The following is a 24279-nucleotide window of genomic DNA, read 5'->3' as shown; positions in this document are numbered from 1 at the left end:
ACAAAAGGAGAAATTCAAGTGTGCTGGGTACAAACTGAGAAGAGTTTAAATGTTTGGACAGAAAAGTATTAGAAGAGTATTAACTTGTCACAGGGGAATCTTGATAAAACTCTCACTGAGCAACACCAGCCAATATGGGTAAAGTTTATACTCCATTTCTCCAGGAGTGAACTAAAAAATTTCAAGAGATCTGTGATATGACAAAAACAGCAATAAATTGGAAGTTCAAAGCCCTGGATTTTGATCTGACTTTTGACAAGCACTTAACTTCTTAAACTTCAATTTCCTTATCTTCAAAATGGGAGTTAAACAATAATACTACCTAAGGTGATATTAGGTTGCAAAACCCTAGTACATATCAGGAAGTGCAAAGGTGTGCCTACAAAGTACAATAATTGCTCATTGTGTGTTTCTTTACATGATATTTGGCAGCATAACAACTCTTATTTCCTAGAGTTTTTTAATTTCATGTAAAACTCAGTGCTGATTTCCCTCCAAGGTGACCTCTATCATTCTCCTGCAAAAAGAGACCCAATCTGGGAAAGGTAGTGCTCAAATATTTCCTACAAAAATTATTGACAAATATCCCCATGATAAAACAAACCAGACATAAGCAAGTCAGAAAGCACAGTCTTTGTAATAAGAACAATATGAATTAATTAATAATGTGCATTGTGCACTGCATATTACATTCCTTATTTCATCCCCTCTCCATTTCTGGGCAATAGACACCTTTACCATTCCTATTTAACAGAAAAAGAAAATAAATAAATAAGGCACCTGTCCAAGCATTGAATAAGAAATATTAGCCAGTGATCCAAGCTTTTAATGACATATCTTAAGGATCTTAAATTTAAGCCTTGAAACAGGAAGCAAAAAAGTAAAAAGACTCAGAAATAATTCTAGCACTTGCAGAAAAGCAGGACTTTGAATTGCACTAGGAACAAATCCATGCCTACCTTGGAGGATACCTTCCAATACCCTCATCAGGTTATTCCATCTTCACCCACAGTCCCAATGAGGATGGGAGATACAAAACTATGGGAGGGACTTCTGCTCAAGAGGGACTTTGCAAGTGCTAGGGGGTTGCTCAGGTTGTTTAGATGTCAGTTTTGGAGGAATTAGAGGGTCATAAGATTTTGGCACATGCTCTCCTTTTTGTTTTTATCACTAGGTCTAGTCAGGGTTTATTGGGGTCTTTGCTCCTTTGAATTGCCATGCATCCTAATTCCAGAATGCAACCCTATTTGCATTATTAAGTCTGTTTCTCAGAAAAACGACCAATACAGACATACTGGGAGCCAACCTGGAGCAGAACAAGGGTGTCCCCAGCTCCATAAAATTCCTTTTATATCCAGGTTCCATGTATGGATATCAGAGACATCTAATCAACTCAGGCTTTAAGAGGAACATTCAAAGGTTAACCACAAATCAGTAATTTAAAAGGGAAGGTCATACAACTGCTCCAAAATCTAGCCAGACCAGGAAAACCAGTCTCTGAGACCTCTGCACCTTCTACCTGAGTGGAAGGACACTCCTTGTCCCTTGACCTCTTGCCTATCTATATTTTACTAAACACTTCCAATAAACACTTTGCTTCAGGACGTCTGCCAGATAAGATACATGATGCCCAGTTAAATTTGAATTTCAGATAAACAACAAATAGTTTTTAGTATAAGTATGTCCCAAATATTGCATAGATATACTTATGTTAAGACAATATATTTTGTCTGAAGTTCAAATTTAACAAGGCATTCTGTATTTTTATTTGCTAAATCTGACAACACCAGATTTCAGACCCATATTAGGAAGTGAACATTATGCTCCAGAACATGATCTTTTTATCTGTTGGGCTCTCTATGCATATTTCTGTTCTTTTCCCTGCCTGCCTTCTCCCTTGTTCTAAAGAAGACTGCTGAGCTAGTGCACCATGCAAGCAAAGTTCCCTTCTTTCTCCCCCTATACTGTCCCAGGCTCTTCTGCCTATTTCTCATTAACATCTTACTGGGCAGTGAGTATGACAGAGAGAAGCCTGAACCAGAATTTTCCTCTATAAATACAGTTCTGCTACGTTCTACTGCAGATCCTTGGGCAAATTGTTTCTCCTGTCTGGGATTCAATTTTCTTATCTGAAAATATGACTGATAACTGTAATTAACTCCTAGGATAGTTCACCCAATCATATGTGCCTGGCATACTTGTTTGAAATGCAGATTCTTAGACTTTATCCCAAGCCCAATGAATTAGACCAGAGGCCATCAAACTATGACCTGTCTTCTGTGATTGTAATAAAGTTTTACAGCTGAGACAGGAGAATCACAAGTTCAAGACCAGCCTCAGTAACTTAGCAAGGTCCTAAGCAACTTAGTGAGACAATGTCACAAAATAAAAAATAAAAAGGGCTGAGGATGTAGGTCAGTGGTAAATAGTCCCTGGTTTTAATCCTCAATGCCAAGAAAAACAAAAAGGTTTTACAGTATCCGGTCATGCTCATCCATTTCCATATTGTTTAAAGCTGTTTTCATGCTACATAGGCCACATTGAATAGTTACAAAAAGAGAACCTATTAATGTTATGACCAGGGTATACCTGCAAGTCTAAAATATGTCTATCTGGTCCTTTACAGAGAAAGTTTGATAACCTCTGAATTAGACTCAAAGGAATATCAGTATTGGAAGCTACATTTTTAACTGACAAAGATGATGATTCTGTTTAGTATTGCCAAAATCATAATAATTCCCTATATCAAACATGATTGATTATACCTGACCAGGTATTTGGAGTCATGATCAGATTGAAGTTTATAAATGCTATTGCGTGTGCTTTCTACTGTAACACAGCAGGGGTAAAGGATATGTTATGGTTTAGATATGAGGTGTTCCCCAGAGACTCATAAGTAAGACAATGCAAGAATGTGAAATGATTAGCTTAAGAGAGATATAACATAGGCAGTGGGTTAATTCATTGATATGAATTGACAGGGTGGTAATTGCGGGCAGGTAAGATATGGCTGAAGAAAGTAGGTCACTGGGGTTGTGCCTTTGGGGTTTATATTTTGTTCGTGATGAGTGGAATGTTTCTCTCTCTCTCTCTCTCTCTCTCTCTCTCTCTCTCTCTCTCTCTCTCTCTCTCTTTCTCATTCCTGGTTACCATCATGTCCTGAACTGCTTTCCTCTGCCACCACCTTCTGCCATGATGTTGTCTCACTTCAGACCCAGAGCTAAGGAGTCTGCTGACCATAAACTAAACCTCTGAAACCATGAGCCAAAATAAACATTTTCTCCTATAAGTTGTCTTTGTCAGTTCTTTTGGTTACAGCAATGAAAAGCTGACTAAAACAACCAACATGTCTGTATTTCTTTTTTGAGATGTTAAGACTGATCAGTGGAGCCGGCTCAGTGGTGCATACCTGTAATCCTAGCAGGTTGAGAGACTGAGGCAGGAGGATCACGAGTTCAAAGCCAGCCTCAGCAAAAGTGAGGCACTAAGCAACTCAGTGAGACCCTATCTCTAAATAAAGTACAAAATAGGACTGAGGATGTGGCTCAGTGGTTGAGTGCCTCTGAGTTCAATCTCCATTTCCCTCCCGGAAAAAAGACTGATCAATGCATATAGTGTGATCATTCATTACAAAGTTCCCTTTCACCTAATGATTTTAGCACCCACTGATGATCACTGCCCAAACCCATTATTTCATTAGTGGTTGTAAAAGGGTGACATTCTAAATATAGCATTCCCTCTGCATATATTAGCTGAAAAATCTTTTATAAATAAAACTTTCCTTCATCAACTATTTAATTATAGTGATAACAGTTTATACAGGACAGGCAAGGTAATGCTCAATTTTTTTCTCTTTATTTACTAGTTCTCAGAATAATTAATTAATTCCCTAAGTTTTCCTAAAGTAACCAATAGGAGTTTTATTTTATTTTGCTTTTGAAAATCATTATCAATATTTATTCTTTTTTTTAACAGAGAGAGAGAGAGAGAGATGTTTTATTCTACTATAGTTATTATTTTTGATGTCTGGTGTTCCACCACCATGGAAGACTCTTAAACTTAATGCCTGTGTCTTCTCATATAACCTCAGTTGTCTTTGATAGTATCTTTGTTTCCAGACATGAAAGAATAATCTAGGTTCATCTTGGATATTTCCTGTCCTGATGTTTGAATCAGTCATTTCTCTGAAGACCTCTGAATGCTTTTGGTGGACAATGGAATTTAGAGACCATGATAAGGCTCCTAGTAGTGCTCATTGTTACTGGGGTGGTCATTATTTCCAGGTTGCTATAGTGGAAAATGTCTAGGTAGGAAACAAAAATAGGAAAAAAAATTTTCTTAAGAAAAATTACAAAATAAATTCATATTGATTTTTATAAGTTCAGATTTATAATTATAATTTTTAATTTATAATTTAATTTGAATTTAATTTTTGTCATTTTATATGTATACTTTAATTCTCAAAATCATGATTTTTATAACATTAATAATCTATTTGTTTTTTCCTAATATATTAGCACATTCCCATGTATCATAAAAAGAGAATTTCAGAATAAGTTTAAATTTTATTACTGTCAATATGATTACTAAAAAACATCTATACACTTTGCAGTTCTTTTTGTCCTTAAGATATTCTACTGGGACATATAGAAAGCAGCTTTATCTTAAATTCTTGAATTAAGTTCCTTCTGCAGGGGTAAGGCCACCAACTAAATACCAATTAGACTTTTTGTTTCATCTCACCTTTAGTTTTAGGAATTTAAAAGTTATACTTTGCATTTGATTTACTGTTGCTTGTTATTCATGTAAAAAAATGATGCATGGTTTCAAAGTCAAAAGCACAAGACAAGGTACTTTCAAGCAAGATCTAGTCTCATCCTTATTCACCTCCCTACCCTATTCTTATTCTCATCCTATAGGAAGTAACTTTGTTTTTTCCTAGTTTATACTTTCATTGATATTTATAGAAGGAAAACAGATTTAGATTCATTTACCTATTCTATGCTTTATTTTTTTCCACTGTTGTTCATTCATTCCTTGTATAGATGTATAAGTTTCTATTGGGCATGACAATGCCATAGCTTTTCCAGTCCTTCCATATTGTCAATACGAAATGCACTGGGTTTTTTTTTTGTTTGCTTGCTTGTTTCTGGTTGTTGGTGTTTTTTCTTTTCTTTTTTTGTTTTTTTTAAGTGCTGAGGATGGAAACCAAGGCCTTGTGCATGGTAGGCAATTTCTCTACTCCTGTGCTACACCACCAATGTTGAAGTATACTTCTTACACATACCTCATATTATTTTCACACATTCTAAAGAGGAAAAGACACTATTCCAAGGGATGAGGCCTAGAATTCCCATCCTGTGTAATAGGCAGAGATTGAGTACAGCGCCCATAGGAGTGGTTCTAACTAGGGTCTGCAGAACTTGGAGATACACAAATTCTCCCCACATGTATTCAGGCAAAGTTAGTTTTGAGGGATTTTGCAGATCCCCAACTCTCATAAGAATTTTCTTTTCCAAAAATTGAACTTAAAGCTCCATATGGTCTAGCAATTACTCTGCTCAATTGCAACCTCCCTGGATGCCACACGTACGCATACAAACACACACACACACACACACACACACACATGCACACACACACACAGAGTACTCTCAGAGGGGAATGCAAATTTATCATTTATTCTAAACCTCAGGAGTGAAAATCTACAGAGTAAAAGGAAGGAACTCCATGAAATACTGTTGCAGGAGTTGCAAATGAGTGTCTCTAGTGACTGGGAAACAAATACTTTTGCAAGTTATATAGTCTTTGATTTGTTTTTAAACAACCAAAAGGGAGCAAACCTAAAAAATTATCAACAGAAAGAAGATTCAAAATAATTTTTGATAAGAGACCAATATGTGATTTTAGGCAAATAACTAGTACTAATTCAAAGAAATCAAGTCCCATTTCAATAACAAAACTCCTTCCTTTACAATCTGTTTATTGTGAATAACGTTTTGGTTCTTGCATCTATAAAAATGAAAACAAGGATGGAATTGATCCTGAATCTTCATTAATTTAACAATACATAAAATTCATTAATGAATACATGGAGTAATTGAAAAATATGATGTTTCTCCATTAATATTTCACATTTTATCTTTCATATTAATCAAAAGTTGTGCTATATATTGATATTATTTTGATCAATGGCCTATTTCTATGTATTACTAATAATTATATGATACTGCATCCAAAAAGAAGTCCTTAACATTTAGAAACTTATGGTCATTGGACATTAAAAATTAAATTTAAATCTTCATACATATTTTTGTCACAGTAAATTATAATAGAGTGGCCAATAAAATGCTTTCAAGCATAAAAATAAATTACATAATAATAAAATTCAGTGGGGTAACTGGAATGAAAATATAAATTCAAGAAGAAAAAGGAGCCATGTAAAACTGACTGTTTAAGAACTTGTTCATGTGTTTAATAGATGATGCACTAAATTGCTCTGGTATTTAAAGTTCATTAGATACATTAAAGGAATGATGTGTTTTTTTTTTAATGTCAATGTTTACAATATTCTGGAAATGGCATTATTACCAACTGTTTAAAAGTATGTTGAAGATTTTAGATGGCAACTTAAAATGTGCAAGGAGCATTTTTTTTTTTTTAAATTCTTTTAGGGACACAAAAGTTTGAAGACTTTAGATCTAGAAACTCAGCAGGTAGAGGAACAAAGTTTGGAATCCTGCCTCTCTTGTCTTTCCCCAAGCCTGCATCACACCCACACTCGGGTCATCACTTCCTCTATCCCCAGTCCTTTGCCCCTCTCTAGCAGCCTTGTCCTTGAGGACCAGGAGTAAGTGGTACAGTAGAGGTTGAAAGTGGAGTGGTTGCAGGTTCTCAGACTCCAGTTCCTACTGACTGCAAAGTGCTCTGCAGCCCAGAGTGCTCCTCCCAGGGGCCTCCCATTCCCACTGCCCACGACTGTCCCTTCTCTTCTAAGCCAGCCTTTCCCAGAAAGGGAATTATCTTGCACAGTCCCACCAAGTGACTCTGACTTTGCTACAGTTACAGGGAACTCACTGCCCTGAGTTAAAGAGAAATTTAGCTGACTCTAGAAGTTTCTCAAGGTTCCCTGTCTAATTACACAGACAAGGAGGAAGCCAGTGGATTCCAAGGAACACATAGAAGCCTGCTTCGCCCCCAGAGATTCAAAATATCTGTTCTCATGCAACTCTGTTGAGGTATAAAGGAAATGAAGTAACCCATATTTTGGATAAAGAAATTAAGATTCAAAGGTGAGTGAACATTTATTCACAGGGCATGATATTTCTGGAACCAATGGAAGAATTCAAGCTTCCTCTCTGCACTCATTAATCTGAATGGGTGACTCAGACTCTTTAGAAGTTGATAAGAAGGTAACTCATGCATTTTTGAGGAGGCAACTCTGAAGAGTTGTAAAAACTTTGCAACATGTTAATGGTAAAAGTGTAATCAAGAGATTGTCATTCACAGTGGTAGGTGGTTTGAATGTGAGGTGTCCCCAAAAGTTCATGTGTAAAACAATGCAAGAACATTCAGAGGTGAAATGATTGCATTATGAGAACCTTAACTAAATCAGTGAATTAATTCCCTGATAGGGATTAACTGAGTGGTAACTGAGTTGGTAGGGCATGGCTAGAAGAAGTGGGTCACGGGGGACATGCCTTGGGGTATATATTAGATGAGCTGAGCTAAGTCTCCCTCTGCTTTCTGATCATCTTGTGAGTTGCTTCCCTCTCCTGCACTCTTCCACCACAAACTTCTGCCTCACCTTGAGTCCCAAAAAAATGAAACCAGCTATCTGTGGATAGTATCTTTGACACTGTGAGCCCCTAAATAAACTTTTCTCCTTTACAATTTTTCTGGTCAGGTCTTTTAGTCACAGCAGTGAAAAAGCTGACTAAAATACATGGCAACTGCTACTATTTTTTACTTATTCAAATTTAATATTTTTGATTGCATATCATAGCACAAAGAAGAATCTCCAAGTACATGAAGAGAAAAGGAAAGATAGCAATATACCTTCTTCATCCCCTGAAAAGTTTGCCTCTTCCATACTGCTCTGTAATGTCTGAGGGAAGCATCAGTCAGGGAGGGCAAGCACCTTTGAACATGAGCCCAGCTGTAGTCCCAGCAGTTATCACATAGTCACTAAAATTAAAACCACACTTGCTCCAGAGAGTTTTAGGATTTCACACACAGTAGATGCACATCAGTATTTTCTACATGTAGAATACTGCATGTATGTACATCCACACATCCACACATTAGATGAACATATGTGCATGTACTTTGTTTGGTCAGTCACAGATACAGATGCAGGCCTGTCAGTCATGCCCTCAGCACATGGAGCTGGTAAAACCTTCCTAGCATATTTCCAGAAAGCAATGGCCTAAATGTAGAAGGAAAGGTCCCAAATCCTCTTGCAATGTGTGCTATCTCAAGATAGCAAAAGTAAATTATTTTACCCAAAACCAGTTAATTAACTTTGTGACACCTTCAAAACTTTCTAGAATGACAGAAACCTCCTACCTAGAATTCATCATTCTCACTGCCCACCCTCTCAAACCGCTGGGGTCTCTTAATAGTTCCTTCCCCCATGTATATGGGAGACCTCCAGAAATAGCAATTCTTCAGAAACCCTCCCAATTTCCTGCCTTTTCTCCTCCTTCCTTAGCCCTTCTCTCCCCTCGCATCTCTACTTGACTATTCTGAATTTGGCTGCTGTCTTTTGAACCCGTTCTTCAGCTCTCTTATTCATTCACTAGGCATGTCTCCTTGGTGACTGAGACTACCTTCTCTCTGGATGCCATCTGGATTCTGGGAGTATCTTTAGGGAACCAGTTTTGCCCTATAAATGAACCCTGTCCAGCTCCCCAAATCCAAGTTGATCAGAATCCAGAGGAGAGACATAATACTAAAGCTATAGCTCATGATCACACAATGCTGGAGATGACCTTAGGACTCATGTTGTCCAGAGGTAGAATCTTCACCTGAGGATAGGCAGTGCCTAGTCCAAGGTCACTAGAATAGTGAGTAAAATGGAACTAAAATCCCTTAAGTTTTATTCTTGTCTTTAATGTAGTCTTATATCTGGAGTGCCATACGTACATCCAAATATGCAGATCACAAATACATGTATTAAGTCTTATGAAGACAAATCTTGGTTCTGTGGTTTCCTTCTTCCCAATCCTTATGTATATTGACTTTGGGTCACCTGGGGAAACTGTTTCCTCTGATTTGTGTGAGTACATGTCTTAGGGATATACTGGTCTGAATGTGCTTTTGATTTTAGATTTATGATACACAAATGTGCTCTCACGGATATGTGTCTGCTGGGGTTTGATGGAAGTTATGAAAACTCCCTGGTTTCCATGCCAGGGAAGTTTGGCCTGAGAAATGAAGACTCTTCCATGGTGACATCAAACTTCTGGCTTACTAAATCAGAATTGCTTGCCTTCTCTTTACAGAGCAGACACTATCTAGCTCCTTCCTGACACAAATTGAAGATCTCAGGCCCAGGTCTAGTAGGTGCTTGGAATTCTTTGGAGGGAAGGTGCAGAGAAACTCACAAAGACATCATTATAGTATTATTCTCTCACAGCAGGGCTTTGTGACAGCTTACCCAAATGGCATCCATTTAGCAGAATCTCAGAGGAATGGCTGTCTCAGTCTGAGGCTTTAGCCCCAGGATTAGGAAAAACCTTGGAGTCTTCTGAAACTACAAGGAGTTAAGAGCCAAGTTGTTTAGCCATGTGAGCCTAGAGGACAAATAAACCTATTGTGATTCTCCTCAATTCTCTCACCTAGAGCTGCTTCTGCCAGGAGCAAAGTTCTCAGATGGGAGCTCCTGGAGCACACACCTTTTAAAACTTTGCCTTTTGTTTTCCCCCTTTCTCAATCCTGCCTAAATGCTGGCATTCATTCAAAGACCTCACTGTCCTTTACTGCCCCCAAGCAATATATATTTTTATAAAACAGACATTGTAAGTCCAAAGATGTGCATTGAAAAATAACTTGGCCCTCATTTTCTTGTACAAATTCCTAGATGGGAGTCTTCTGGCTGCATTAAAATCTTCTGGGGAAACAAATTTTAGTGATATTAAAAGAACTCAATTGATTAAACAAAACTGGAAGACTCAGCTTAGCTCAGATCCATAGATCACACTAGAATCAAACTGATCCACCCAGACCTAAAATGCTCACTATAACATCCAGCATTAAGGCAGAATAAATACTTCTAATGATCCTAGATCTTTTTTAAAAATTACCCTGTATAGCTCAGGGACTAGTAGTTAGGTTCCAGTTTAGAATCAGACTTATTTAGCCAAAATAAAAGAATATCTTTCAAACAAGTTTGACTCTGCTAAATATTTAGTAGCCTCAAAAAATCTAAAAATTTTTATAACTGATATTGAAAAGGTATGTACAGGACGAAGAAACAGAGGATCCAAAAGAACAAAAAGAATAATGTATAACTTGATGAGGGCTATTTACCACCTAAGCAAACCTTAGAGAATTTGTCCTCTGGAAGACTCAGTTTCCTTATGTGCAAAATGGAGATAACATCACATGTACTCAGAATACACATAGAAATTAAATGAGATAGTAAATGAAACAGAGTCGAGATGCAATACTCATAGATATTTCTTTGAATCAAAGTCTTCTTCAGAAGATAATTTTCCAACAGAAATTTTATATTTTATATTTTTTAATACAGAATTTCCCCAATTTTCAAGGGACTTTGACATTCTGTCCAGTGACCATCTCTAATTTATGAATGAGAAACCAGTGTAGAGATGAAAGTCAGCCACATGATTGTAGGAGGGCCCAACCTAGAAGAAATCCACTGCCAGCCTCCAAGACCTCTTTACAAGCTTTCTGATTCAAGACAATTTGACCAAAAATCCCTGGGAACAGTTTAAAGGAGCCGCCAAGACCGTGTGGCTGCCAGTCTGGATTGTTGGATCCAGGCTGTTTACATAGATTAAGACTCTCAGGAGGAACAGCTAAAGTAAATCTCAGAGATGACAAGACTGCACTGGTTAACTGTGCTGTGCTCTCCTTTGGATTCACCTCCATGACTGCACATCCTGCGAGTGAGGCCCCATGGCAGGGAAAAAAGAGGAACAGATGGCTGGCTTTAAGAGAACATGAACAATGAGATGGGGGTCTTTTTCCTTAAAAGGCAAATTTATCCAGGACTTGACTCCACTAGTCGTCTTCTCAATGACATTAAAATAAAAGTAACAGTACCTGCTATTGATTGAATAACCAACCAGCCTTAGGTGGGGGTGTTGGATTCTCGAGGTCATGGAGTCTAGTTTTATTATACAATCTCAGGAGACTCAACAGACAGTAGATTCACACTATGGGGAAAGAGTTGATTTTTGGTTTTTTATTTGCTTGTTTTGGCACTGGGGACTGAACCTAGCGATGCTCTATCATTTAGTCATATTCCCAGCTCTTTTTATTTTGAGACAGTCTTGCTAGGTTGCCCAGGCTGACCTGGACTTGCCATCCTCCTGCCTGTCCCTCTAGAGTCGCTGCGATTATAGGCATACACCCCTGCAACTGGCTAGGAAAGAGCTTTTCTAACAATCAGTGGAATATTATCCTTCACAAGCCAGTGAGACCTCATCTCCAGGTAAGCTTGGGCTGAGTGCCCACTTCTTCATCTTTGGTTTAGATGCTAGACTAGGTAGCCTTTTAATTGAAGACTTTTGTCTAATTCCAAGGTTCCAGGAGGCTCTCACACTTGACCCTCCATTTGTAAAGTCTGTTCTGTAGGCTGCTAGAGCCTCAGAACGCTGCCCTGAAAGAAGACAGCATAGAACAGCTTCTATTTGGTGCTCCTGATCTCCCGTGTCTCAGACAGAGCTTGTGAGGACTAATTAAGGAACATTTATAAAGCATAGCCAGCAGCATGAAACTACCCTTGAAATCACCAATGTGTCATGTTTTTTCCTACAATGACAGAGATCTCTGCCCTTGCAAATACCTGTCATTATTAATGGTTGCTTCCAAAGAAACACCCCCTGTGGTTTCCCTATATTTCTTTCGATGAGACTCCTGGATTCTTTCATCTCTCAGAACCAAGAGTTTTTAGGGTCACCTGGTTAGAGGAAAGCAGGCTGCCTCATGTCTGAGGCCACTGGGAAGGTAAACTGACTAAACTGAAGCCTCTGGGAAACTCAGCACCCTGCCTGCTGTATTCAGTGCTGCAGGACCCGGGCAAGTCTCCCATCAGAAGAATGGATGGAAACAGGACCACAGATGGAGACAGAATGTGGCCCACTCTTTAATAGAACTTATGTAGAGGCAGCATAATATTGTGATCCAGATACAATCTCACAGCCACATCACCTCAGGAAATCACTTCACCTCTTTAAGCTTCAGTTTCCCCATCTGTTAAACATCAATTAGTATTTGCCTCCTAAAATGGCATGAGGATTAAGTAAAATAACCCATGGAAAACATTCAGCATGGTGCCTCACACTTGGTAAACCTCAATATGTTTATGCAAGTAACTGTTGTGATCATTGTAGTAATAGTTGTGGCAGTACTAGTATATCATTCTCTTGTAAATATTTGTAAGAAGCATTTTCTGGGTTCAGGGTTTAGATAACATAAGGGAATGAACTTGAATTTCTTTTTTTGTTTGTTGTTTGTTTTGTTTTTTTAATTTCTTTATGTACAGTAGATGGGATATTTGGTGGCAAGGGATGGTGGAGATGTAGGCTGGATCAGGAAGTAAATTTCTAGTGTCCTTGACTGTAGTTTTTCCAATGTAGAGCCACACTGAGGAAGGTTGAGAAGTTTTTGCTTCAGCAATTAGTGAACCAGACCCTGTCTCCTTTCCCCTCCCTGCCTCCATCCACCTGTCCCCCACTAAGGGCATATGCTCCAGGTTGAATATATCAGACAGAAAAGCATGGTTATAGCTAAAGGTGAAATCTACCACTTTCAAATCACTCCAAATTAAACTTTTAGCTGGAGGGAGACTGAAGCCCTTGGGCCCCCCTTTTGTTTATTAACTGCCAACTGAAAATGCCAGAAGTAGCTGGGGAAGAAGTGCAAAAGTGGGGACAGGGAAACACTTTGCATATTTTAATTACTTCAGTAAACAATACATAGCACAGCAGAAACCTACCATCTCTGTCTACATCCCCAGGCAGAGGGAAGTGGAAGCATATCATGGGAGATGACATAAAGAATACACAACACTTCTGAAGACTACAGGCTGCCTTCACTAGCTGCTCTGAGCTGGAGCTGAATTTCCAGTCCATTCTCTGATTTGACAAGTGGACAGAAGGGGCTTTCTTGAGAATTGAGTATACCTCTTCGTGTAGTAGAAAAATGCCATTTTTCTTTGAGTCATGAAATGAGACTCTTTCCTTGTAAAGGAGGACATTTGGAATCTGGGAGGAGGGAGTACACGGATCACTTGCAGGACCACACACACGAAGCAGTGGATAAAGTCCTTCATCTTCATGGAAAAGTGGAGGTTTGCCTTGGAAAAATAGCAGGGTTAAATCCTCAGGGAAGCCTGAGAATGGGTGATAACAGCAGTTCAAGTACTCTGTGAACAGCAAAGTGATTAATCAACATAACAGGACCATGACCATTTTTATGCATCACAAGGGTCCTACTTAGATCTTCCCCTGAGAAATTCCAGGAAAAGGTATTTGATTAACCCAACTTCCACAACCCTGACAGAGACTAGAGACAGCCTGAGAATCCTGGAAGAGAGGTAGCCTGAGGGAAGATCCTGCACCAAGGGAAACCATGGAATCAAGTGGAAAGAGCACTGGATTGGGACTCAGATCATATGTTCCCGTCCCAGATCTGTCATTGCACCACCCTGTGGCTCTGGCAGCCTGAACTTCCTTTTCATCTCAGTGTTCCATATATATATATATATAATAAGGACATAGTTGGGATTGCTAAAATTCCTGTCTACTTGAAAACTACATGAGATTGTCCAAAGCATCATTTTCTTATTTGAATCTGTATGTGAAGACCGGTGAACACAAGCTCTTCCCTGATATCTGCAGCACTGGTAAGCCTGACTTTCTAGAGGACTGTGTGTGTCCTTGTGTGTGTGTGTGTGTGTGTGTGTGTGTGTGTGCGTGTGTGTGTGGTGGGTGGACCAAAGAGAGCAAGGGGCCAGAACTCTGGAGCTCCAGGGTCCAGACTGAGGTTACGTCATACCACCTGCCTCATCCCTAGGCTCCTGTGTCCTCATCTATGAAAGCAGTTAGGCTCAGGGAAAGTACTACACTAGCTGACCATTTGGTATCATCCAGTTCCAAAACATGAAAAGTCAGTGAAGCAGAGAATGGATAACCTCTGGATGCCCCTCCCGGCCCCAAGAGAAGGTTAGAATTCTAGGCCCCCAATTACTCCACACAGCCCATGACCTTGCACCTGGGGCCCAGGCTGCCTCTCTGCAGAGAAGTGTGGGTCGAGGGCAGCCTCAGATGAAAGGGATGGAGGAGAAGCTGCCCCTCCACACAGCATGTGGCTTCCCAGGCCATCATCTGAGGCCTGCAGCTGTGGGCTGCACCTTCTCCTTTATAAACAAGCCCAACCTCTTGGCTTCTCCTTCAAGGTCAAAAGGCAGGAGAAGACTACTCCAAGAAAGAATGTAGAAGAAAGTCTTAAATGCTAAGCCAGCAATCACAGTTGGATGGTTTTTAGTGTTTTTCAAAGACATTCTTACTTTGTTATACATGTTCTTATTTCCAAAAGCAAGTAAATGAGCTTCTTGCTTCCAGCAAGTGAAACAGTAATGAAGTATCTTCCTCAAGGTCATCTTATGGGTCCCCAAAAGTGGGGAGCCAGGTTAAGTGCAGGGTAGGTAGTCTTCATCTTAATTTATCTTAAACCTCTGGCCTCATCCTATCAGAGGCTGAAGGAGATGTTTTCAGCATCTCACATTTGGGGACAGAAGTGCAAGTCTTTCCTCAGTGAATAGGGATACAATATAATAATTTACAGAGTGTTTATACTATGACAGGATATATGCTAAATGAGTTTAAATTCACTGATTTATTCAATCCTCCCAATATGTATTGGCTCTAGAAATTATTATCAACTCTGCTACATGGAGGACAGAAGAGAGGGAGGAAGGAAAGGAAAAAGAAGAGGAAAATATTAGAACATTTATTCAAAAAGCTAAAGAAGGAAAGCCTTATGCCTAAATTATTCTGATTCCAAAAATCAATGTTCTTACACACCACCAAGTTGAAATTCTTGTGCAATTACAATTTGAAGGAAGACTCACTAGTAAAATGATGTTTTAAGGCATGTAAATTGATGGGTTGGGGTGGCAGATTTGGGAACATGTGATAGAAATCCTAGAATTTGATTTTTGTAAAAACAGTTATAAAAGCTAAAAGATTTTCATTTAAAAATGTCTAAATCGGCCAATGTAATGAAGTAGGATGGGGGCCCATGGCAGCCCAGACAGCACTCACAAAAATGACATCAGGATACATCGTATGTTCCTTGAAGACAGACTGGAAACAGCAGCCAGCCATGGGCTTTGGTTCCTCAGTCATTCCCTTGCAGTTTTTCTCTGCATGATGCCCAGCATGACTGTGGAAGTGATGCTGAGGATCTCTCCCTGGTCAGCTGGGCTCTGGAGAGCAAGTCCTCCCTGCCCGCCTTCATTACTCAGTACCTGGGTCCCATATAATCTGCTCAACTGCTATAGCATTTATCACCATAACTTTCAAATTTTACTACCCAGAATTTTTTTGATATCTATTTCTCATTAATGTCTCTTTCTCTAAACATAATTGTCTCAAGCAGGAAAAGGGTGAGGCAGAGAGAGATGGAAGAATTTTAGGAAAAAGTCTAAATGGAGATGAGAAAGAAAGAAGAGAGGCAGCATAGACTGAGCCTGGTGACATTAGATGAGTCTTAGAATTAATCCCACACCAGAAATAAATCCTAAACCTGAATTTTTTATTTTTTTATTATTAAGACACCCACATTGCCTTTTTGACTTAAGGTAGAATGGGTTAGGTTTTCTATTACATGCAGCTAAAAGAGTCAGGATAAAACAATGGGAAATTCGCCTTTTAACTTAGTCTTTATTTCTAGGAATAAAATGTCTATTTCTAGACATGAACCTAAGAAGAAAGATTCAGAGAGATCCCAGAGGTCCAGATAGAAACTAATTTTCCCACTGAGGGCAGAACTACAACAGGCCTTCTCTCACCGACCAAGTGCCTCATTCTCTTTCCCTGCCCTGCACAGCAGCACCCATGTGTCAGGGTTTCACCAGCCAGTGAGCATTGCAAGACACAGTTCACAGGGTGTGATTCTGATGCCAGCATCTGTACTGAAAGCTCTCCTTATGTGGCTGTATCTGTCTGGATGACAGACTTCTTCAGCCAGATGTATTTGGCTGGAGGTCACACCAGACCTCTATGTTCCATTAGGATTAGCCACAAGTGACGAGATGGGTGAGACAGCAAAAAGTAGAGGAATTAACTAATGCTCAAGAGAAGTAGGCACCCACTCAGAGACAGCAGAACCCATACTATTCCCTGTTATGGCATTCTTAGAAAGGAGGTAGTGTTACATTTATTCCCAGAATATAGATTTCTCATGAGTCATTTGTACCAAAACAACTGTGGAAGCAAATAGACTTGACCAACTTTAAAGATCCAGATCAAGGAGTGCAGAACTCTATTATAAAGATTAAGACAACTTTCCTTGTGAGTAGTGTTGGTGGTACAAGCAGAAAGATGTCCTTCTCTTCTGTGTCATCTTCCCTGTGGCTCCCGTACCCTTTCAGTTGAAGACCTGGATGCCACCCCATTCCAGGCTACCCTGATCCAGGGGCTCCCACTGCTCTGAGATACTCTATTCGGATCATCAGAGAACTAGGAGCTCAAACACTGATTGCCATTCAGTGGGCAGAGTTCTTATTTTGAGTAAATTTCCAGATGAGAACCCAGAGAACTGGCCCTGGGAACACACAACTGATCTTCCCAAACTTATAGAAGACCGGAAATATCATATAAATTAAGAGACATCTTGCACTGATGGATGTATTAGTTTTCCCCAAGAGGCAAGTCTTAACTGTCTTGAATCCTAAGACAGGATATCAATGAAAAGGTGGAAAATCTCATTCTGTAATTTCAGGGCTATTACAGTATGTTGCTATTTGAGTCCATCAAAGTTCTAGTGTGTTTTAGAATGCTCTGTAGCTTAGAGACAAATTTGCTGCAACCAAACCTACCTCATTCTCAGCAATAGCTGAAAAACACTCCCATGTAAAAAGTGCTACATAAAAATTACCGTAAGCTCCTCCTGTGTGCCTTGATCATACAGACAGGTATGTTTTCAGTCTCTGTAGAAAAACTGGGCTGGTTTTGGTGAGAGACTTCTCTTAGTGTTTCCAGACTGCTAGTGTAAAAGACATGCCTGTGACCAGGCCTTCAAGCATTCTCTTGGGACTGAGGCATGCTTGTGACCATGTGCCCTTGGACTTTTGTTTAAGACCTGGGCATTGTCCTTCTAGCTGTGACTAACACCTTCCTAGAATTAGACATAGCCTAGAATTAAGATATCTACTCTGTAAATGGCAGGATGAGAAAAGAGAAGGAATAATTTTGTCACCTTGAAATATAACCAAACATCTCTAATCTTTGCCTCTATTTCCAACCAGCACTCCATAGAGCACCTGAAAGTAGCCAACTGACATCGAGATGGATTAATATTTTCCATGAAAAAGGTAATTTGTGTTCCTTTTTGGTTTTAACAGGAAGAGGACTCAGAGAGATAAGTCAGAGAGGTGCATCCTGGGAAGGAAGATGAATGGTGCCTTGCTTCTTAGCCCTGGTATAACAAAGTGAGGGAGGAAACTAGACAAAGTCCATAAGCTATGAAAAACCAGGACTTGATGAGGTAGCCATAATCGCACAGTGAGAAGCCCAAGAGATATTCAAGTGTGTGGAGTATATTCCCATGATGCTGACATTGTGGTGGCCAAGATGTCCTTGGTAAATGACAAGAGTAATAGCTTCTCTCTATATGGCAATTATTGTAAAACTAAAAGAGATGCTGCCTTGAAATACATTGAGACTGAAGGAAATGTTCTAGGAGTCCAAGGAAATAATGCCACTGCAGGTAAAAAAAAAATTCCTCCTTTAGGGAAACTGGACAGGGTATTGACATCCCAAAATAAGGCTTTGCTTTGTTGTACCAGGTCTGTCCTACGTGTCTAAATGGTAATTTCTTGCTATGTAACCTCAGAAGCCCATCTTATGCATCAGACAAGATGCTATTTAATTTTTTTTCTGGGAATTATATGAAAGTACATCACAAATAAATTCAAAGTTACACAGTAATAACCATAATATCTGAGATGTGGTTCAGAGACATCCTGCTTCTTCCTAATAGCATCCCAAAGCAGGATGAGGTCAGTCTGCAGATTCCATTCACAAAGGCAGACAGTAATTAGGAATTATCTTCAAACTCAACTTTTCATTCAAACCCCTGGTTAAAAAACAAAAAAACCCTCATCCAGTCTCAGAACTCTGCATGCAATCTTCCCATCCCTATTAACTATATCCAAACACCATGCACCAACCCTCCCTCCAACGTGCATGAAACCCAGGAACCCTAAAGGACTGAAGTTAAGCTTCTACCTCTGCCAAAGATGGCTGCCAAAACAGAAAGACTTGCTCTCATGCCCCTCAAAATTTCCCATGCCATCCCCATTCTCAATGACAAGGAGAAGCAGCAGAAATCAATCTGCCTTCATGCACAATCAGCGAAGACATCAACAATCACCCCAACACATTTACTGCTCCTGATCTAGCCATGCAGATCAGTCTGTATGTGGGACCTTGGGGTAACCCAGGGAGTCCTCCTTTGCTTTACTTTTCCCACCTCCTACCAACTGGTAATCGGTGGATGGATGCTGAGACTAATTGATAAAGGCAGAATTTCAGACATAGGTCAACCTGCATTTAAATATTGGCTCCACTATTTTCTAGTTTTGTGTTTCAATGATAGTGTACTCATCCTGAACATGGGACTATGAGTTCTTCACAGGAACAGTGTAGATTAAATAAAGCTACTCTGAGGCCCAGCTAGAGTAGATACTCAGAAAATGTAAGTTGCTTCACCACCACTACCCGAAGGACACCAGATGGCTAAAGGCAGTGCCTTAAGATATCCTGAATGGTCAGTGCAAATCACAGGGTAAGGGACTTCCTACAAAGATACTCCCCAAATGAAAGAATCCAACTTTATTCACTTTCTGGTGCCCTCTTAGTGATGCCAGTGAGAGATGAAACCTGTGTTAACTAATAAGCAGACAAAGTATGTTTCCATGACCACCTGATTCTTCCTTTTTGATTTTTGTCACACTGAAGTTTGTAGTTCCTCATGGGCACTCAGATTTTTCAGATCTGACTTGTTTCAGAAAGTTTTAGCCAAGTCACAGAAACTCTCCTTGGAGAAAGTAAATGAACTGAGATATATCACCTTCTTTTGGCAACTCAGTTATTTTGACCTCCCTACCTAAAACCGTATGTGTGCACACCCAAACACACACACTCCCACTACCACCACCACCCAGCATTTCTTTTTCTCCTCTCGAATTTGTTTTTCTTCTAAGGACCCATCACTCTCTAACTTACCATTTACCTTACTTCACCTTTATCTTCTACTTCCCTTATTAAAGACAGAGATTTTTGCTTATTTTATTCACGGTTGTACTGCTCACACCTAGAAAGCTCAGGAAGCACTGAAAAGTGATTGTGTGTCCCAATTTCCCAGAGAAGGTTTCCATTTATCCCCTTAGTTCCAATTGAGTTATTAATAGCTTCTCTTTCACTCTCAGAAGTATCTAAGTTTAGATAATCAATACTCACAATTGATTTATATGAAATATTTGTTTGATTGAATTAATAAATTTGACCAATCTGATGCTTTCAGAACTTGTCAATGTCTGAAACTGAGAGTTTGACCCTACCATAAATGAAAAACATGATATATTGAAAAGGCAAGATGTGATTAAGTTCTGATGATCCCACTTGTAAAATTCTCACAAGCAAGTTTGTCCTGATAGACTCTAGCTATAGACAACATCAAGAAATCCTAAACTTTAATGTTGACATTAGTAGCTGTGTCAAGATGAGAAGCCTATAAAACTATGGCCCTGAGAGAGCCTGGAAGGCTATGCTTAATTTACCTCCCTAACCAAATCATGAAAGAAATGAATGCAATTGTCAAAGAATTCCCATGCACCTGTCCAGGAGACTGCTGCATTGGGATATCATCACATATCAGAAAACCAAAGTTTCTCCCTTCAACATTGGCTCAATGACAACACACCCAGTCAGTGTTTAGAAACAGCATCTGGCCAGTGGGAAAGCCTCTTAAGATGACAAGCAGGACTTGTGCTAGATACTTTAGGTCAGGAAGGTAAATCTTGTGCTTCTGTTTTTCTAAGTGGATCATTCCCAACACAGAAGGAAAAAAGTCCGTAAGCAAAAAGTGGAAGGAAGTCATCCAGTTCCGTCTGATAATATAGGCAGGACAGATGGAACTTCAACTGACTCTGCAGTATGTCCACCTCCTCACCAGAAATTACCATAGAAATTGAAGTGGGGAGGGAAAAAAATCTCTCCCCAAATGCTCAGGGATATGGCTTAGTTACAAAGGTTCTGTAACAACTGTCCTGAGCATCAAATATTTTAGACCAAGATTCATCTGGGGTCAAGGGAGAAATCTCCCTTTCTTCCCTGTTAGTCTATGTGTTTCGAGTAGTCTTGCTTCCTTCAAGGGAGTATCTTATGGAGTACAGATGCCCAGAGTGCACACAAAACTCAAGGTCGCACCTCCTGAAATGCAAGAAAGCAGCCAAACCACCCTCCATGCAGAGCCTCCAGCCTCCACCAACACGCAGGCCTGGACAGATCCCTGGCAGCCATTTTGAATTCTGGCGGCTCCCCGCAGCTGTGCACCTTATTTTAGCAGACCATGGCCCCGCCACCCCCCACCATGCTGCCTCCCCATGAGACATCCCAAGCACATCAATGGCTTTGGCAGGAAACTTCCATGGAAGTGAAATGATGCCCCCATAGTGGGAAGCAGGAAAAGAGAGATTAGAAGCAGTCCCCAGCCCATGGAAGTTCCTCTCCAAAGCCTGCAAGCTGTCAGTCTGTGTGTGAACAGCCCTGCCCAGAACCCTGGCCCCAGAAATTAAATCCAGACTCACTGTGGAAGCTGCCGGTGCTGCGAGCCTCTGCCGCTGCCACGACACGCTGAAGGAGCCCTTCTGGCATGGCCCTTCCTGACAGTGAATGGGGAGAGAGTGAGGGAGAGGAGAGAAGAAAAGGGATGAAGGGAGAGGAAGGAAGCATGGGAAGATGAAAGAAAGGAGAAGGGAAGCAGGTGTATCTTTAACTGAACAGTGTGTCTCTCCTAACCACAGCCTCCAAACACCAATCCCAGTGCAGTCCACCTGCAAGGCCCTCACTGAGCAGTCCACCCAGAAATAGCACTCATAACCCAGCAAACACACTGTGACACCCCTCCAAATCCATGACACCCAGCTGTCTTCCTCTGAGGGTCATCTAGAGTCAATTGGCTTCCTTCCAGGGGCTCAGTTCTCTTCTTCACAGGATACGCCTCCCAGCCAGCCAACATACCACTCTGAAAAGAAGTGGGATTTTTCTAGAAATTTCAACCCCCTTATGTCAAAGAAGTAGCACCTTCTCCAAAATTTCTTTAATGTGTTAACAAAAAAAAAATTCCTAAATTAACTATCATTTTTAGGGATTTCCAGACACACTTCTTCTTTCCCAATTTGGAGAGGAGGAGAGTTGGCTGAAGGTCATCTGTGTGGGTGACTCAGCCCTCCTACTCCTTATGGTCAACAGACTAAGTATTGGCATTCTCCATCACCTCCTGGAAAAAGCCTACTTCCTTTGAAAACACTCTCAAGAAGTTAGAGGAGGGGCTATTAGGCTGCCTTAAAGGAGGGACTCAAAGTGACAGCAAAGGCATTTCTCAAGTGCCTTTCAGGTCAAGAGCTGTATGTAAAGGACAAGAGACAAAGCCCCAAATGTCTGTGGAGCCAGAGACAGAGAAGCAGTCTGGTAAAAGCCTGAGGAAGAAGCAGGTTGGTAAAAGCAGGTTTAGGAAGCAACATTTCCATGTGTGCAAACCTATAGGGTGAGGCCGAGGAGACCACCCAATGAAGACAATGAAATGAGATCCATGGTTTCTGGTGGCAGTGAAGTCAGACAGTGAGAAAGAACAAAGGGGGAGAAAAAAGGACATGTGGGCAGCTGGGAAAAGAAGGTGTTATGAGTTGATTTGTGTAACCACACCCCTGAATTTGTTATGTTGGAGTCCAGACTTCTAGTATCTTAAAATATGACTACAGGTGGAAATAAGGTCTTTACATAGGTAATTAAGTAAAATGAGGTCCTTATGGTGAGCCCTAATTTGGTATGACTGATGTCCTTATGAGAAGAAAAATCTGGATCCACACAATTAGAGGGGAGACAACATGAGGACACAAGGGTGGCCATCTGCAAGTCAAAGAGTCAGATCTCAGAAGGAACCGAGCCAGTCGACACCTCGATTTTAGAATTCTGGTTCCCAAGTTCTGAAAAAATAAGTTTCTATTGTTGAAAACCCCTAACGTGTGGCACTTTGTTTCGGCAAGTCCAGCCAAGGACTACAGAAGGCCTTGTGCAAAGGCAGAAATGAGAACATGGCATTGTGGAGCAGAAGACAGACTCACTGGGATGGAACCCAGGGGCTTCCTGTGACAAAGGTCAAGGGGAAAAACTGGTGGAGTGCTTGAGAGCCCTGTAGGCCAGGGTGAGGAATTTATATTTTGGAGAAATGAGGATTCACTCAAGGCTCTTAAACCAGTAGTGGGTGGGATGCAGTTTGAGGAGCAGGGGTAGGACAGCTCTGATCCTGAAGGTATACACACTGACCCAGGCATTGGAGTGATCAGCGTTTGGTCTAGGGTAATTCCTGCCAACTTGCAAAGAATAAGGCACACTGAAGTGCTGTGAAGAAAGACATAGCAGGTGGCATAGTAGGTGGTGAAAAGACAGATTCAGAAAGACTCCCCTTTGTGGAACCTCCCAAGAGAGTTTTCACAGATGCTAACAGGCTGCTCAGGAGCACGACTGAAGAAGCAGGAGGCGGCCATGGTGAATTCATTTCCAACACACCAAGTTTCAGTCGCCAATGAGCTCTCCAGGATAGGCTTCAGTTGAAGCAATCAAAGAGAGAAGAGGTGGAGGTTAAAAATGTAAATTCAAACAGGATTTTTGTAAAAGCAAAAATGGGTTTTAACCATGGGAGTGTACGAGGTGTGCAAAGTAGATATCTAAAATAGTTACACCAGAACTTTTGGTTAGAGAAGGGAGAGAAACCAAGAGAAGAGGCAAAAAATGGCCAGAATGGGGACTACACTGAAAGGAAGACATTACTGAGGCACTGAACAAGAGGATTATGCAGTTCTAGTGGAGAAGGCCTGATGAAGGGGAGTGGGAATAGGGTCATTTTTAATAATATCATTTAACAGTTCAGAAAGAATTAGCCTTGAGGAAAGACCTTTGAATTTGGCCATGATGAGACAATTATTGACCCCCAAACTACATTCAATGAGATGGTAAGATCAGAAGCCCCCAAAATTGAGAAGAAACTACCTGTTTTATTACTAGAGGAGAGAAATGGAAGCTGGAAGGGGCAGAAAGGTCTAACGAAGATTTTTCTTTAATGTAAAAGAAATTGTGATATTTTAGAGCAGAAAGGAGGAAGAAAGCCTTTAAGAAAGGCTTCAGAGAAAGATAAACATAGTCATGGAAAGAGGTGGGCTTGATAGAGACAGGGCAGGTGACAGATGGTGAGGCACGAGGGAGTGGGAAAGAATGCAGAGGTGTGAATTTGAAGATATGGAGAGGGTGGATTTGGCCTAATATTTCATAGCATTTCAGAAATATATACTTAACAGTTCCTAACATATGCATAATGAGGACTTAAATTACTATACTGTATCTAAGCAATTTCTATTATAGAGTTGACTCTTAGGATTTCAGAATTGGAAAAAAAAAAAAAGCAAAACTTTGAGAACATGTATTTCAACCTCATGTCCAATGCACATGTCTCTACAGCACCTCTAAAATACAGATTTTCTGGAAACCCACTGGGGATGGAGAACTCACAGTCTTGCAAGTA

The 24279-nt window shown here is 40.3% G+C and overlaps 1 protein-coding gene across 6 annotated transcripts in view; it reads right to left on the bottom strand.

Annotated features, from left to right (window-relative positions):
• Positions 1-24279, bottom strand: part of Ntrk3 (neurotrophic receptor tyrosine kinase 3) — a 395823-nt gene that overhangs the window by 25491 nt on the left and 346053 nt on the right. For 4 of the 6 annotated variants that reach the window (XM_047538450.1, XM_047538456.1, XM_047538448.1 and 1 more), the window contains one exon: positions 21290-21364. The exons of the other annotated variants lie outside the window; for them this stretch is intronic. In XM_047538450.1, coding sequence (XP_047394406.1) covers positions 21290-21364 — 75 coding nt within the window. The remainder of the gene's footprint in view (positions 1-21289; positions 21365-24279) is intronic. 6 annotated transcript variants of the gene reach the window in all.

This window comes from Sciurus carolinensis, chromosome 2, assembly GCF_902686445.1.
Source record: "Sciurus carolinensis chromosome 2, mSciCar1.2, whole genome shotgun sequence".
Taxonomy (NCBI): domain Eukaryota; kingdom Metazoa; phylum Chordata; class Mammalia; order Rodentia; family Sciuridae; genus Sciurus; species Sciurus carolinensis.
This window is presented reverse-complemented; position numbering and strand designations above follow the sequence as displayed.